The following is a 16,390-nucleotide window of genomic DNA, read 5'->3' on the forward strand; positions in this document are numbered from 1 at the left end:
CAACATTTCTAAAGAATGCTTTCAGCACCTTGTTTAATCAATGCCACATAGAATTAAGGCAGTTTTGAAGGCGAAAGCGGGTCAAACAACGTATTAGTATGGTGTTCCTAATAATTCTTTAGGTGAGAGTTTTTTTTTTTTTTTTTTAAGAATTATAGAATTTAGAATTTTAAAAGGCAAACTTATCAACGTTATCATCTGTGCTTACTTTCTAAGATGTATCTTAGAAATAACCACACAAAGTGACTTGTATAATATGTTTAATTTCCTCCAAAACTATCAGTTTTTAGAAAATATCAGATATATTTCCACACTGATGCAGCAGTTCTTCACATAACCTCAAAAAATCAACAAACGCCAACAAATGCTACAACCATGATTAACAATTCCTGTCATTTTTCTTACCATAAAGATCTGTCTTTTCAAAATGTGGGAAGTTCATAAAGTTTTGGTGCACATATAATCCTCTTCATAAAATAATAAGATTCAATTAAAAAAACAAAAACAATATTGAACAGAAAAACATAAAACCTCTTTTCATATATACACTAAATACCCTCGACACTCACACACAAATACTGTATGCCCAAAAGTATGTGGACCAGCCCAAACCTGTTTCAGCATGACAGTGCTCCTGTGCATGAATTTACCTCCATAACCACATAATTTGTCAAAGTCGCCATGAAAGAACTTGGGCAGCATAGAGCCCTGGCCTCAACTCCACCGAACACCTTTAACTGAACATTCCAAAATCTTATGGAAAGCTCCTTTAAAGCATGGAGGCTGTTAAAGCAGCAAAGGCAGAACTACAGTAGATCTGGAATGGGATGTTCAACAATCACAAGTGGGTATGATGGTCAGGTGTCCACATAGTTTTAGCCACAGACAGGGTTTCCCAAAAGTCTTCATTTACTGGGGAAATTAATACTTTTAGTGAAATACAGCTATTTACAATATATTCTCTACATGATTGCCATCTATTTGTAAATACACACAGAGTTGTCTTTTCCACTCATGATGAACTGTTATGCATGTAATTGCTCAATTCTATTAATTTCCCCTGCGTATGGAGACTTCAATTAGGGCCCTGTGGTATTCTTGTATTTTAAATAAATAACTGAATTTTCATTCTAATTTCATGTTGAACAGAACGCAGTAGTAGTATAGTCACATACACAGACCTGAGTTGTGTTTGGTCAAAGGTCAGCTTAACTTAAGTGGCAGGTTGTTAATCAGATACAGACAGGTACAATAATTCCAATCACAGTCACATATTCAACCCTTCCGAAAAGCTTGCCGAGCTAGGATAATGGGGTGAGGGGAATTGGGCATCACTCGTAAATTTGAATAAATCCCAAAAGTGTGGTTTTCAAAAAACATAATTCAACTGGCAAATAACATCCAAACCAGTTTGAAAAAAGTTATGATTAAATTCCACAATCTTATTCGGCTCTCAAGTCTCTCATGATCAAGAGAAGATTTGGTCACTCATAAAACTATTTTCCTCATGTTTTAAGTTACTAAAACAATGTTATAAATTTCAGGGCATGCCCAATTCGTCCTACTCACTAAGTAAATTCTGGAATCAAGTTAAGGATCGGTTTGTAAAAATACTGGAGTGTGCACATTAGAACTAGGAAATATGATTGCTTATTAAAAAAGGACAAAACAATGCTTCTAGCTTTTGGGTAGCATTTGATGGTTGCTCTTCTGTATAGCAACAGGATTAAACTAGAAGCTGTCATTTTACAGAACATACACATCCAGTCCTTACTGAGACAAAGACAACTAGAAGACAATCATAAAAATTAATTCAAGGACTGGCTTGCTTTTAAGGGACACTGCACCCTGCTAATGACACTGGATTTATCAACTCCTGCACAAGAAGAAAATTAGTTGGTGCTCTTTCTTTATATTGCATTTACAGTATATGAGAATAGATCACACAAATTTGGGTACACATAAACTGCATTATTAAAACTTTGTCATAAACAGAACAAGTATTAGAATGATAACTATGACAAACAGGATTAAAATCACCAGCATCTTTCGATTTTTTTTTTGATACTGTTCAGCCTAAAGGAAACAGAAAAAAACGACTGTTAATACACAGCAGTGAGCGTATAACTGATGATATTATTAATAAAGAAGGCAATACTAAATATGTGTATTTCTTCTGTAATGGTCATTACCTTTTGTAACTGTTTCAGTCCATCCTCCGTTTTAAAGCAGGCTTGCTCCACATTAAAGTCAATTCGGTCAAGAACTGTACCCTGTTTCACAGATAAGAAAACAGATAAGCTGCCTCTTCATTGTCAAAGACAAACAGCCCGATGATACAAACAACGGGATCCCAGGCATTTTGTGTTGACCACATGAAACAAACTTATCATTCTTACACTGAATAAAATTGCATGAGCAATGGAAAGCAATCAAATATTATTGAAAATGGAATGATAGCGTGGGGGAATTTAACATTAGTTACAAGTGGGAAAAAAATGGCTAACTAATAAGCTGCCTTGTTTTTGCAGCAAAATATTTTAGAATTATGTCCAAAAAGTTCACTAATTGCCAGGAACCACCAATGCCCATGACTGGAAGCTGCTGAAACAACAGCCTCAAACATTTTTTTTTTCATTTTCTCACAAATTCTTCTAGTTTTCTTAATTCCAAGTCCAATACTGCCATAACACGATGAGTTCATAATGAATGTATATAATCCTCTGATCATAACTGTAAATATTCAGTTGCAAAACATTCTCTAGCAAAGTAAAAAAAAAATAATAGTAAAAAAAAAAAAATCACTGACCTGCTCTACTACCATGCCAGCAAGGTCTCGGAAAATCTCATTAAGATCAGAGATGGACTGCACAATTTGCTGGATGTCTCGCTCCCTCTCCTCCACCATTACTGTGTTTTGCTCCACCAGGACAAGCTGGTCATCTGTAAAACCCTGAGAGAGAGAGAAAAAGTGTGCAAACACCATGGACAGAAGGAGAAGTAAAAACAGCTATTTGTATATCCTTACATTCCTGAACAATGACGTTTTTCTTTCTTCCGTAATTGGTTTTCCCATGTACTCATTTTCCATATGATTACTAACAGCAAAATTGTTAACTTGTGGTCATGACCCTGTGTATACAGCCTAAAATATGTCACTCATACTCCTTTCCATTCCTATTTTGCCTAGTAGCAGAAACGAGAAGTATCGAATAACTCCTGGAAAAGATTTTATTTAAAAGCTGTGGTAAGATCATTACGACCAGCGAGAATTCACCGACTTGCCACATGGGTGATTGTGACGTAATAGATTCATCAAAACTTGTTCCATACTCCGAGCAGACAAATGGCCCTTTGTGTTAATATACAGCAGTGTGGTGCTGTGAAAACAAAGAAATTATCATAAGCTTATAGATTTTGTGATTAAGCCCTTACACAAGCCCTTGATTTAACTGCAACCTAATGTCATTTATGATACCTATAGAATACTACAGAAGAACTGCTGCTGGTAGCAATGCCACCTGATTGCAATGCATGCTAGGAAAAATTAGCAAGCTGAGCTGTGGCACAATCAAAGGAATACAGGTACAGGGCCTGGATGCTTGGCCCAGGCTCGAGATGGTTGACAAGAGCATCAGTAATTGTTGGTCCAACTACTGGAATACATCTTGGAAAATGTGTTACGTGTAGCTTTACAATCAGACAAAGTTGTGTTGTATCTTATAGGCGGTTCATAGCTGGTATACCCTAGCTGCACTAAAATGCACAGTAGATGTGAGCACAGTGCCCAAATGCAAGAGATATTAGCAGCATTTTTTGGCATATCAGCACATAAGTGGCTGGTTATAAATTTAAACAACCTTGTATAAATGCATGCATAATCAATGTCAGAAGTAGAAACTATGGAGCTGAAATAAAATCAGGAGAAAAGCACCACCACAAGATGGCCAGGGTTTATTCAAGATAGTTATTTCTGATCATTTCTGAAATTTTAGAAACCCAAATATCTTCTCTGTACACTGCAAATTGTGAATAAACATTACTGCATTTGGCAACAGATCTAAAAGATTCCCCTTTTTTATATGCCCTCTGCAGTAAAACATGGACAATATCTCGGCTTCCACATTCTTCCCTTTTTGTTCAAGAAGCACATGCCAATCACGCCAGTACTAACACAACACAAAGGGCCATGCTTTTTATTACCTAGAATATTGGCTGCTACAGTGACAGTTTTAATAACAAAGAACAGAGATGGAGTTATGGAGTTCCTGATTTCAGCCTGGATTCTGCATGCAATCAGGGAATTAGTGACCACACATTGCTTGATTTTCTACATCATTTGGTGTTAACAGCAGTTGTTAGTGTCTCTCAGGTTGCCAAATGTAGCAAAAGGATTAGCATAACTTATAGGCTGCATATCTGAGGTCACAATCACAAGTTAATGACTTTGATCTTTGTACAAATATTAGATAGATATCAACATCAGCAGGTTTCATTATATATATATATCAACATTATGAAAAAAATTTTATCATGACATCTCCACTGCTATCCTTCTTACCCGGTCATGTAGTGCTATGCCTTCATCTTCCTCCATCAAAGGCCCAGAATCAAAGAAGTGTTTGGACCTTTCTTCACGATTCTTCATGCCTGAGATAAAGTGAGAAAAGTTTGCAAGAAAACAAAGCAAACAGTGTAAAAGCATTATTCTGTTTTGGAACCTGCCATTTATGATGATTGTCTAAGATTTATAAAAAGAATCATTTTGCCCTGTAATAAAATTATAATGAATGCATACAATAAGTGTCTTGGTTTATTCTGCTACATTAAAGCTGTTTGATGTAAGGTTTTGCCCTCTCTAGTAGTAAAAGGCTATTGCAAGATACAGATTATTTATAACTTTTTTTGCTGTAGGCAATATCTTAAAAAAAAACAAAATAAATAAAAAAAAATCTACAATGGATTTATGTATTAAAATGTGACTTAAATAAAATTTACTAGTGGGTACAGTACGAGTACGAGACTACTAGTGGGGCACCCCAAGTCTTCCAGCCTCTCCATATATTTCTGTGCCCTCGGTTTGAAGAAATATTATGGAAATGATAAAAAAAAAAAAAAAGTGTTTTATACAAATGAAATAAAAATAGGTCTAAAACCAAAAGACTGAAGAAGCAAAAGAAATGACTTCAACGCAATATAAACAATTTAAATATACACAAGAGAAAAACACAACAAAACACCTCTCAGCCACTAGCGTTTTAATGTTAGCATAGTAGCTAAAACAGTTTAGAGATCATTTGTGGTCTTATGTTAGTCTGTAATGCAAAATTACTTATGCTGGTAGCCAGGAGTTCCAATGGTTTAAACTGTATGTGCTTTAAATTTATGTAATGTATGAATAAACACTTACGCTTTAGGTAACTGGACTGTGTGTGCCTAAAGTTGGTTGAGAGATCCTGAAGGCTCTGTGCCAATGAGGAGATGACATTTCGCAGCAGCCTCCCCTCCTGTTCTGTACAGTGACCAGACCGAGACTGCAGCCCCACAACTGCACGCTGACAACGATGGAACATCTACATACACCAAAAAAAAAAAAAGATGTTTAACAGAAAAAAATACTACCAGTTGCTTATACAACTTAATCTACACATTGAATATTATAAGTTTTTCCTCATCGTTTGCATGCTACATTAAAAAAAAGAGCTGAACAGACAATCAGTGGTTATCTGGTAATCAGTACTCCCTAATGACTAAACTATGTCCAAAACAATAAAGAATAGCACTCTGAATACAATGACCAGCGAAGTTGCTGTTTTAGATATAACAGATATAACTGCAAATCCAAATATTTTCAATTTAACATGTAATTAATTCTAGAATTATAATTCTTCTTTTTGTGTAATGACTAAATAATTATCGGTGCTGAATTTGTGTACTGCATTTAGTTTTGAGTAAAACTGCCCTTTGTGGACACAGTGAATGGGATTTAACCTGCGTGATTTCCTGTGTAGTGATCTCGATGGCATGCTCCTCTTTGGTGCTGTCATCCAGTGTCGGCCGGTTCATGTGTCTATCATGTAGACTTGCCAGCTCCTTCATTTTCTGCCTTATCCGTGTAATCTCATACTGAATCTATGGGAAAAAAACACAAATGGAAAAAAGCCACTAGGAGCCAGGCAGAGCGATATCTCACCATCCGAAGCTCTGAGTATAAAAACAGTGACTGGCATGTTATTTATTAAATTCAGTTAATTAAGCTACTACTTAGCCTTCACTATAAGCTGGATGGCTTGTACCATTTTTCATTTAACCCATCTCACCTCATGACTTATTAGAACAATGTTTTTCTAATGTTGAGAAGATATTATTTTAGAATACCTCTTATATTTATTTCATTTTAATATTCTCTAAAAAATGCCATGACAATAATAGACAACAAATTAAGGAATGTCAGGCAATTCATTTGCACAATCATTGTGTAAGCAAAATAAAATAAAGGTTAAAAAAAAAAGATAAATAAAATGAAAAGGTCAAAACTTCAATTATTAGGAAATAAACACAAACTGTTTCAGGGAATTATACAGCCAGGTCCAAAATTATTTGCCCCTGTACATCAACACAATGGATTTAAAATGAAGGAATCGAGATATTACGGAAGTGTAGAAGACTCAGCATAATTTTTTTCTATGCTGTGGTGTGCAAGGGCAATGGTGTAAATGTGGGACATGGCAATCGATTATTTTTTATTTTTTTTAACAAGTACAATAGTAGTGAAATTCAATTGCGCCAAACTCCAGACTGTGCAGATTATTAAGACATTTAAATAATAATAATAATAATAATAATAATAATAATAATAATAATAAAAGAATAAGTAGTTACAAGATAAAAATGAAAATAAGAATAAAAGAATATTAAGCTGGCTTAATAAGCTGCTCAGGAAAGCAGGCTCTGTCATAGGAACCAGACTGGATACACTAGAGACGGTGGTCAAACAAAGGACAAAGAAAATAGAGACCATATTAAATAATGACTTTCACCCACTCTGTGCTTTCTTAACAAAACAAATGATTGAAATAAAAACACATTCTGTAATAGACTGGGAGGTTCACTGCTCTGAAGAGTGTTATGGGAGGTCATTTATACCTGCAGCCATTAGGATCTTTAATGAGTCCCTGCAGGGCCAGGGTTTTGTCGACCTCCTTGTTGCTGATGAAAGAGTGAATTTCCACCATATATGTTTGTTGTCACTGCTGCTGGACAATCTTACACACAGTATACACAATACTTGGACAAATCTGAAGACGTATCTGTACTAGTGTGTGTGTGTGATATCTAAATGGAACTTTTTTTGTACTTACTTTATTATTACTATTCCCACTGTATGCCCTTGTTTACCTTTAAGTAATTGTGTTTCAACAGTCTGTGACTGCTATTCTATGCAGTTTTCTCCGGGATCAATAAATATTTATCTTATTTAGCTTGTAACAACTTTAGTTGCAGATTACACAATGCTCAACAGATAAGAACTATTAGGCCTGAAAATCCAACACTAATTTACTTATGCCAAAACGAAAGTTCTTTTAACATAAGATGCAGAAAAGGCATCTAAAGGCATCTATAGCCCTGCTACAGTATTGCTGTTTTACTCTACAAATAAAAATCTCTTAATGAAATACTATGTTCTTTGCTATTTCAGTCATTTACAATCAAGTAATTCCAAATGATTTTTAAAAATCTAGATGACGACAAGTAAGGTCATGCAGTAGGTTCATAGAACACCTTCAGTGCTTCTTTTTACATTTTAATAATTACATTATTTTTGTAATGTTACAAATGACTGTAATAAAACTCGGGTTAGAGTTTACGATTGCTAATTTGCCTCAGTGCTCTTTGTAAAACCTCAAAAATACCGTGGTGCCCCCTGTTATTTGTAGGTATTTAAAATACAAAACAGACCTAAATTAATAATTTGGCACATTCTTAAAAAGAAAGAATGCACACGCGAGCTTAGCAAAACAAAAAGGCCCTGAAGAGCACAGAAGACAAACCCCTACAAAAGAAAAAAAAACTTTAATAACATGTACCCAAGCAAAAAACTCTTTGAAAGAGGTAGGAGTATCATGGTCTAATATGAATGTAAATACAAAACCTATAAACTCTAGATGCAAATCACTAGTAATACAAAAGAACAGAAAGACCAGAGTCCTCTAAAAAGGCCTGCTTAGTTTTGATACAAGATTAAATTGTACCAGAATGCTAGAGAACAAACCCAGTTAAGCTTGCTTTTTTTCATTCAAGTATCAAAGAAACCTAAAGTGAATAATTATACTGGTTTGTCCAATTATTTTTGAGCCTGTGAAAAATCCAGGGGGTGTGAGAAAAAGGCTGTAATTCTTATATGGTTAATGCAATATTTTTTGCTTGACTAGAGCTGAACGGTTATATTGCAATCAAATCTTCACTGCTCTATAGCAAATCTACTATGGCGATATACAGAGGCAAAAATATGAATGCTGTACAGTATTAATGTTCAAATACCTATGGACCTAGTTTATACGAAATTCTTTTTTATAGGTATTTTTAAAATATATACTCTTCCTTATTTTAGTTCACAAAAAACCTACTTTACCTCATCCACACCCTCTATCCATTTGGGTGAGAGCCTTTTAGTGACACCAATGCCAGCCTCTGGATCCAAACTAATTCCAGACACCAGAGCCATTCGATCATCAACCAGCTGTATAAAAAATAAAAAATAAAAAACACACATGATTATGATATGAACAACCACTTTCATTACTGGAGTTTACTGTGCACATCATAGTTGTTAAACATGAAAATTACACCCATTTAGATGCGACATGCGTGTACAATACCTCATCATACTCCTAATTTGATTGACAGAGCCAAGTAGAGTGCCATCCAATGAGATAGGAAGGAGAAGGTAGTAGACAGGTGAAGAAATGACATTAAATGAGTCCAAAGCAAAAGGCAAAGATCATTAAAAATACAACAGCTTTAGGAAACAGAATACAGAAATAATTTACTATGACAAAAAAAATCAGAAAAGTTAAAAGGTTTAATTCAACAGATGAAGCAAACAGTTGGCATCTTTGATTTTGTATAATAATTTCATATCGTAAAAAAAAACTGCATCAATAAGTTAAAACAACAAAACTTATTTTTCCCAACAAATTAAGACATTGATCAACTGACATGCAATTTTCAAGCAGATAACTAGCATTGCAGTGGGCAATTCCAAAAAGATCCATGCAACTGTTCAAGGTAAAGATGAGCAAGCACAAAGCGTAAAAAGGTGCTGCTAAACTAACAAGGACGACAAGGCTATAAGGACAAAAACAGCCATTCAAATCCATAGTGTTCAGCATGTAAAATATTTATATGAATAACCTTTTAATGGCTGTCAAATTAATGCACAGCACAAGTGACACACAGATAGCACCAAACAGTACACTATCTGTCTATGTACACTTCCTGGAAATAAAGGTTTGCCATTTTAGAAGGGTCAAATTATTGGGCTGCATCAAGCAAAAAAAAAAAGGAAATGAAATGAAAGCAACTGGTTTAGGAACTGTTCAACACAATATCAAAACCTGAAACGATAGCGTTGAACTGTCACTCAACTAGCGTTGAGTTTGTTAAAAAAAAAAAAAAAGGATTTTGAGATTACTTAAACTTTTGTGTGAAGTTTACAAAAAAAAGGCTTGAATTTCCAAGGATCAATAAAGATTGCACTTAAGAGCAATGAAAGAAGCTCATGTTGTCTGATGAGGTCAGACTGAACTTATAACAGAACAATGGGCACGTCAGGGTAAGAAGGGAAGAAGGCAGAAGTGACCATCATGCGTAGTGGCCACTGCACAAGCCTCTGGAGGCATCTGGTTAGCCATCTAAAGATTTGTGAAAATCCTAGTGGCCTGGCCTGCCTTATAAAAAATTAGACTTGCTTTATTCTGTGATGTAGCCAAGTGGGTAGTGGCGTAACTAAATTTGTTAGACTATATGTAGTGGTATTTTTGTTTTAGCTCATTCTGTACTGATGCTGTGGGTTAGATACAGGGGGGTAGCTAGGATTAACTCAAGTTTTGTAGATTCAAACAGCTTCTATTGGAAATACCCACGAAAAACAACAACTTTCACATTTATGCATCACTGTTTTATTCATATTAAATTGAAAATTTATTTTACAGCAACTAACCAAATAATTAGGAACCCCACTCCAAGTCAAGCCAGTTAACTTTAACAAGTTAAGCCTATATGTCACATACGGTGGGGCAAAAAAGTATTTAATAGGCCACCAATTGTGCAAGTTCTCCCACTTAAAAAGGTTAGAGAGGCCTGTAATTTCCATCACAGGTATACCTCAACTATGAGAGACCATAGAAATCCAGAAAATCACATTGTAGGATTTTTAATGAATTAATTGGTAAATTCCTCAGTAAAATAAGTATTTGGTCACCTACAAACAAGCAAGATTTCTGGCTCTCACAGAACTGTAACTTCTCCTTTAAGAGGCTCCTCTGCGATCCACTCCTTACATGTATTAATGGCATCTGTTTAAACTCGTTATCAATATAAAAGGCATCTGTCCACAACCTCAAACAGACACACTCCAAACTCCACTTTAGCCAAGACCAACGAGTAGACCTGCACCAGGCTGGAAAGACAATGGAAGAAATACAAGACCACTGATAATCTTCCTTGATCTGGGGCTCCACGCAAGTCAAAATGATCACAAGAACTGTGAGCAAAAATCCCAGAACCACACGGGGGGACCTAGTGAATGACCTGCAGAGAGCTGGGACCAAAGTAACAAAGGCTACCATCAGTAACAAACTGCGCCACCAGGGACTCAACTCAGTGCCAGACGTGTCCCCCTGCTTAAGCCAGTACATGTCCAAGCCCATCTGAAGTTTGCTAGAGAGCATTTGGATGATCCAAAAGAGGATTGGGAGAATGTCATATGGTCAGATGAAACCAAAATAGAACTTTGTGTTTGGGGGAGAAAAAACACCATACCTACTGTGAAGCATGCGGGTGGAAACATCATGCTTTGGGCCTTTTATTTTTGCAAAGGGACCAGGACAACTGATCCGTGTAAAGGAAAGATTGAATTCAGCCTCATATCGTGAGATTTTGAGTAAAAACCTCCTTCCATCAGCAAGGCCATTGAAGATGAAACATGGCTGGGTCTTTCAGCATGACAATGATCCCAAACACACCACCCATAGCTTTATAAGAAGCATTTTGAGGTCCTGGAGGGGGTCTCCAGATCTCAACCCCATAGAAAATCTCTGGAGGGAGTTGAAAGTCTGTGTTGCCCAGCGACAGCCCCAAAACATCACTGCTCTAGAGGAGATCTGCATGGAGGAATGGGCCAAAATACCAGCAACAGTGTGTGAAAACCTTGTGAAGACTTACAGAAAAAGTTTGACCTCTGTCATTGCCAACAAGGGATATATAACAAAGTATTGAGATAAAATTTTGTTATTGACCAAATACTTATTTTCCACCATAATTTGCAAATAAATTCTTAAAAAACCCTACAATGTGATTTTCTGGATTTCTTTTCTTACCTCGTCTCTCACACTGGAAGTATACCTATGATGAAAGTTACAGGCTTTTACTTTTTTGCCCCACTGTATACATTACTGCACAGCGAAATTCAGAGCGCAGGGTCAGCCATGATACAGCGCCCCTGGAGCAGATAGGGTTATGGGCCTTATAATTTATTGTCAGATATAATTAATTAAGTCAATATATTGTCATCCGATTCAATTAATTCAATAATTTAATTTAATTTAAATCCTTAAAAAAAAAATATTACGGCTTTAGCAGAAAACATAAATCCACTTGCAACTTGAAAAAGAGATACTCCTGCAAGTTTCTGGGCGGTTGGTGCAATACTGTCACCTAGTGGACTGGGCAGTTTATGGACGGTTGGTGCAATACCTGGTGGACTGGGCAGAAGACATGTCAAACAAATCACCACCCAGCAGTTCCCTGTTTATTAAATACTAGTTTTTAAAATTTTAATACCTGTAAGAAATATAGCTGCTTAAGGTAAATTAGGCAGTAAACACTAGTTCCATTTAATCAAACTACAAAAATCACAAGCCGAAAATTCTATCAAATTGAAGATCTATGATACAGTTCTAGAGATACCACAAAGCACCTTAATCTGCCACAAACAGCCATTCCACAGTCAAAGTCAGAAATCACATTTTCCCTTAATACTTATGAAACCACTAATAAACATCACCTGAAGCTCTTGACCTATGCCTCAATAATTGTATGGATTGAGCTGATACCTTATGATAGACTTAAACTGCAGGAATGACCAAATGGCCAAGGTTTACTAACAAGTTGTAGTTTATGGTTGCTTAAAAAATGAAAAGGCATGTACAGGACAAAATTTTGAAGTCATGTGAAAGCTATGACTCTCACTCGGCTTCAACAGGAATTTGAAAGGGTTAACACTGTCTTATCAAGCAGACTCCCACTATTACCTTTTGATTCTTAACAGTTTTTTTTTTTATTATTCTTCACAATATTCTTTTCAGACTGTTGTGAAAAGTGGGAACCTTAAACACTCAACCACACTCCATCCACCTTAATGTAGTAATCTAAGCAACTAATCATTTGGCAACAGCGCAATGCATACAGTTATACAAAAATAATTCAAGAACTCCCATCAAATGTTATCATCAAACATCAGAATAGAGGAAAATGTTTCATCTGTAACCTAACTGTAGCAATGCTGTTGGTGCCAGATTAACTGGTTTGAAAACACACCCACATACAGTGTGTAACAGAGCAGACAATCGCATTTGTACCATTAGCTTCGCATTGTAATACGAGTAAACACAGACTTGCTTTAACTAATCCTAGTAATTTTCTTTAATAATTCGGTTAATTCAAAAGAAAAGAAAAAGACATCATGTCAGTGAGGACTTGCTAGATGTAGCGTTGCTTGCATGTTTGTTTGTTTGCCATATTTTACAAGTTTGTCTGTATGTTTAGGGGTTAAATTCATAATAAATGAAAAAGCATACCTTTATTTTACTATACCATAACTTTGCAATGTTACATATAAATACATACATTATAAAAATCTACCATAGTGCTCTACCAAGCACTTTATTTAGACGCCTAGATTAATATAACAGGCTTTATGTTTGCTCTCAAAACAGCCTGAATTTAATGCAGCATAGCTTTCACAAGACATTGGAAACATTCTTTTGACAGTTTGGTCCATATTGGCATGATAGACAATATGCAATTCCTGCAGATTGTTTAGGTGCACTATTATGCTGCAAATCTCCTCTTCTATCACATCCCAGAGTTGTTCTACTGGATTCAGATCTGGTGACTGTGAAGGTCACTGAAAACAACTGATCCCACTGTCAGGTGCAAAAAAACAGTTTAAGTTAACTTTTTGGTTGGAGCATTATTTAATATGCTGGAAAGAGGATGTTAAAAAGATGTGTAAACTGTGGTCATGAAGTGACTAAAATTGTCAGCGACAATATTTAAAGAGGGTTAGGGTTAACTAACACCTTTCTATTACAGGCAGCATTTGTGAGCAATTTGCACTACTGTAACTCTTCTGATGGATCCTATTTATGATATACTGTAAAGGGCACCAACAATGTGTCCAATGTGTCCTCTTTTCCACTCTAATGTTGCGTGCATTGCAATATTTTAAGCAAAACTGTGCTATTACTCTGCTAATTAAACCTTCACACTCTGCTCTTACTGGTGGAATGTGCAATCAATAAAGATTAGCCACCAGGCTGGTTAAATTTTGCCATAAAACCTCAAACATTAAATTGGCCAGTGTTTTAGTGTTATTGTCCAATCCTTGTAGTTATATCATAACTGTGATATTACAGTTGGTAATAATAGGTCACAGAGAGAGATTGTGTGTGTGATATCAGCATTTATACTTGTATATAAATCATCCTGTTTGGCACAAATAATTATGCCACAGGAAATTTACACAGCATTTTTGCTATTTTCCCCCCACTCTGATAACATTTTCCCACATTTATAATAACTGATGTAACCATTCATTAAAGCTGCTTGAGTGTATCAGCATGATTTTGTCATCATGCACTGCTACCACATGATTGGCTGATTAGACAGGCTAATCCAAGAATGATTCGGTAAACAGGTGTTAAAGTGCTCAGTGAGTGTATACATCCCTCAATACAGTTTAGTTGGCTAGATTGTTGCTAAGAAAATAGCATGACTGCCTATCAATTCCTGCTATAAATGATCACCCAGTTAAGGATGGGTTGAGTCTGTTTCCTCTCTCTCTAGGGTTTCTCCTTATTGGAATTTCAGGGAGTTTTTTTTCCTTACCACCATCGCCCTCTGCTTGCTCATCAGGCACAATCTGATCAATTTGATTTACACACATTTCATACTCATTCCTCTAATTCTCTTTTAATTCTGTAAAGCTGCTTTGGACAATGATCATGTTACAAGAGCTATATAAAAAATTAAATTGAAATGAGGAAACATTGATTATGGAGGCATTCATGTTTCATGACATCAGGTGAGTCGAATTCAGCATTTTAAATGCATGTAAATGCAAGTCTACATAACTATCTAAATAGAGCAAAGCACCCTGTCTGTGAATGTGCCTGTGACAGAACAGGCATTTGTGGGTAACGCTTTAACCAGCATGGTAACAGTCTCTATCCAAACTATACTGAGTGCCATATAAGTGTAATGTTAACTCCCATACAGTATGTATTCCTATTCTTTCTATTCTACATGCTCTATCGATGGATATTTGCCTCAAACCAGAAATCAATGCCCCTGTGAACTGCAATTTCCTTAAGTTCAAGTACCCCAGGCAATACCCTGAATGCTTACTGCCACAAACCCTAGATATGAAAACCACTGACAAAAACATACCACTAAATCTACATATAACCCGTGATATTATTTTAAGAATGTTTCAGAAACGTACACACCTGTTTACACATCATAAACAAAACATAAACAACAAAACCTGTGTGCAGTAGGCATGCATCATGCTTAGATCACACAACTTATAGGAAAATACAGTGTGTTTAAGTTACTGAACCAGACACAGTGAGCTTAAGAAGAGAAACTAAACGTCACTTAAAGTTAAATAAAGAACAGACAGATCCTCGGCTAGCTATACTAACGTTACATTATAAATTATATATAAGGCAGTGTTTTTGTTTATAGCAGCGTCAGCTTACAACAAACCAGGTGACTAGGATTTTTACTAGATAGCAAGCTATGACACAACCAAACCAAAGCAAAGCAAACCAAAGCAGACATTTAACATGAGACTCACCGCAGCATTGCTACGTGTATTCAGAGTTCGACGGGGCTCATATGTACTCACTTGCTCAGCCAATATCTGCCGGTTTTGGATGGCATTGTTCCGCATTAATAAGAAGGCATCAGTCAGGCGCCTAGTTGCCATGACTACTTTCAGTACATAAGAGAGGGCAGGTTAGCTCGATCAAATAATGGCTGTCAGCCCCTCAATCGCTTTCCGTCTACAGGATTTAGACAGACAGCTACCCCAATCCTAGCAGATTTAGCCTGCAATAGAGCGGGCAGCCGCCGATTAACAACACGCCCGCTGGACTCTCCTTACTGGCCTCCTCTGCGCCGCAGGCTTGTACACCAAAACAATAATAAAGAAATGTAACACGCATCTAGCGTCCCTTTTAACGTTAAACATGAAAATGCCACGTTATTGTCACTAAAGTGTGTAATACGTAAACATGAGTTCACATCATCATATCCGGTCCAAACAAAGACGTTTGAAGAAATAGCGAGAGGCCACACACGGCACGATCGTCATGGACACTTCCGGGAAAAAGCGTTAGCCAATCGGACACATTCCTACTTGTCTGTGGTATCAATGCAAACTGTTACTACCTATTTTAAATGATGTATTAAAATATAGCTCATGTCAGATACGCCTATAAATTAAATATCGCTATATCCTAAATATCCTAAGACAATAAAAAAACTTTTTCAAATTAAGACGGGTGGCTTTCAACTGTTTGGTGTGTTCTCGCCCCCTACTGGACTGGAGTACGGGCAGAAAAGTCATAGTGTTGAGTCGTTCATGAACAATTCGTACTTTTTGAACGAATCTTTAACATGATTCAGATGAACGAGTCGTCTCGGAGAGTGATTCGTTCATTTTCTATTGGGCGCGCATGCGCAAAGCATCGCAAAACCTCCGTAGGTTATTTACAGGAAACAGAATTGAACGATTCTCAACAATGAGTCTGCGAGTCCCGAGTCGTTCGTTCTTTTGTCACGTGACCCCCCAGACGCTATGCGGTGCAATAGATTTAAG

The 16,390-nt window shown here is 36.4% G+C and overlaps 1 protein-coding gene across 3 annotated transcripts; it reads right to left on the minus strand.

The window, feature by feature from the left end:
• Positions 1–243: 243 nt before the first annotated feature.
• On the minus strand, positions 244–15,902 carry stx16 (syntaxin 16). Of its 3 annotated transcripts, XM_053498733.1 has the most exons (9): positions 15,365–15,902; positions 8,880–8,891; positions 8,633–8,740; positions 5,992–6,132; positions 5,411–5,573; positions 4,562–4,650; positions 2,810–2,953; positions 2,193–2,273; positions 244–2,076 (listed from the first exon to the last, which is right to left on the minus strand). In XM_053498733.1, the coding sequence occupies exons 1-9, from the start codon at positions 15,494–15,496 to the stop codon at positions 1,975–1,977; spliced, it is 972 nt and encodes a 323-aa protein (XP_053354708.1). In that variant the 5' UTR covers positions 15,497–15,902; the 3' UTR covers positions 244–1,974. The 3 variants fall into 3 exon arrangements, with proteins under 3 accessions (XP_053354708.1, XP_053354709.1, XP_053354710.1); XM_053498734.1 differs by lacking the exon at positions 8,880–8,891; XM_053498735.1 differs by lacking the exon at positions 8,880–8,891 and having other exon boundaries at positions 15,416–15,901.
• Positions 15,903–16,390: the final 488 nt, after the last annotated feature.

Source organism: Clarias gariepinus, chromosome 6, assembly GCF_024256425.1.
Source record: "Clarias gariepinus isolate MV-2021 ecotype Netherlands chromosome 6, CGAR_prim_01v2, whole genome shotgun sequence".
NCBI lineage: Eukaryota > Metazoa > Chordata > Actinopteri > Siluriformes > Clariidae > Clarias > Clarias gariepinus.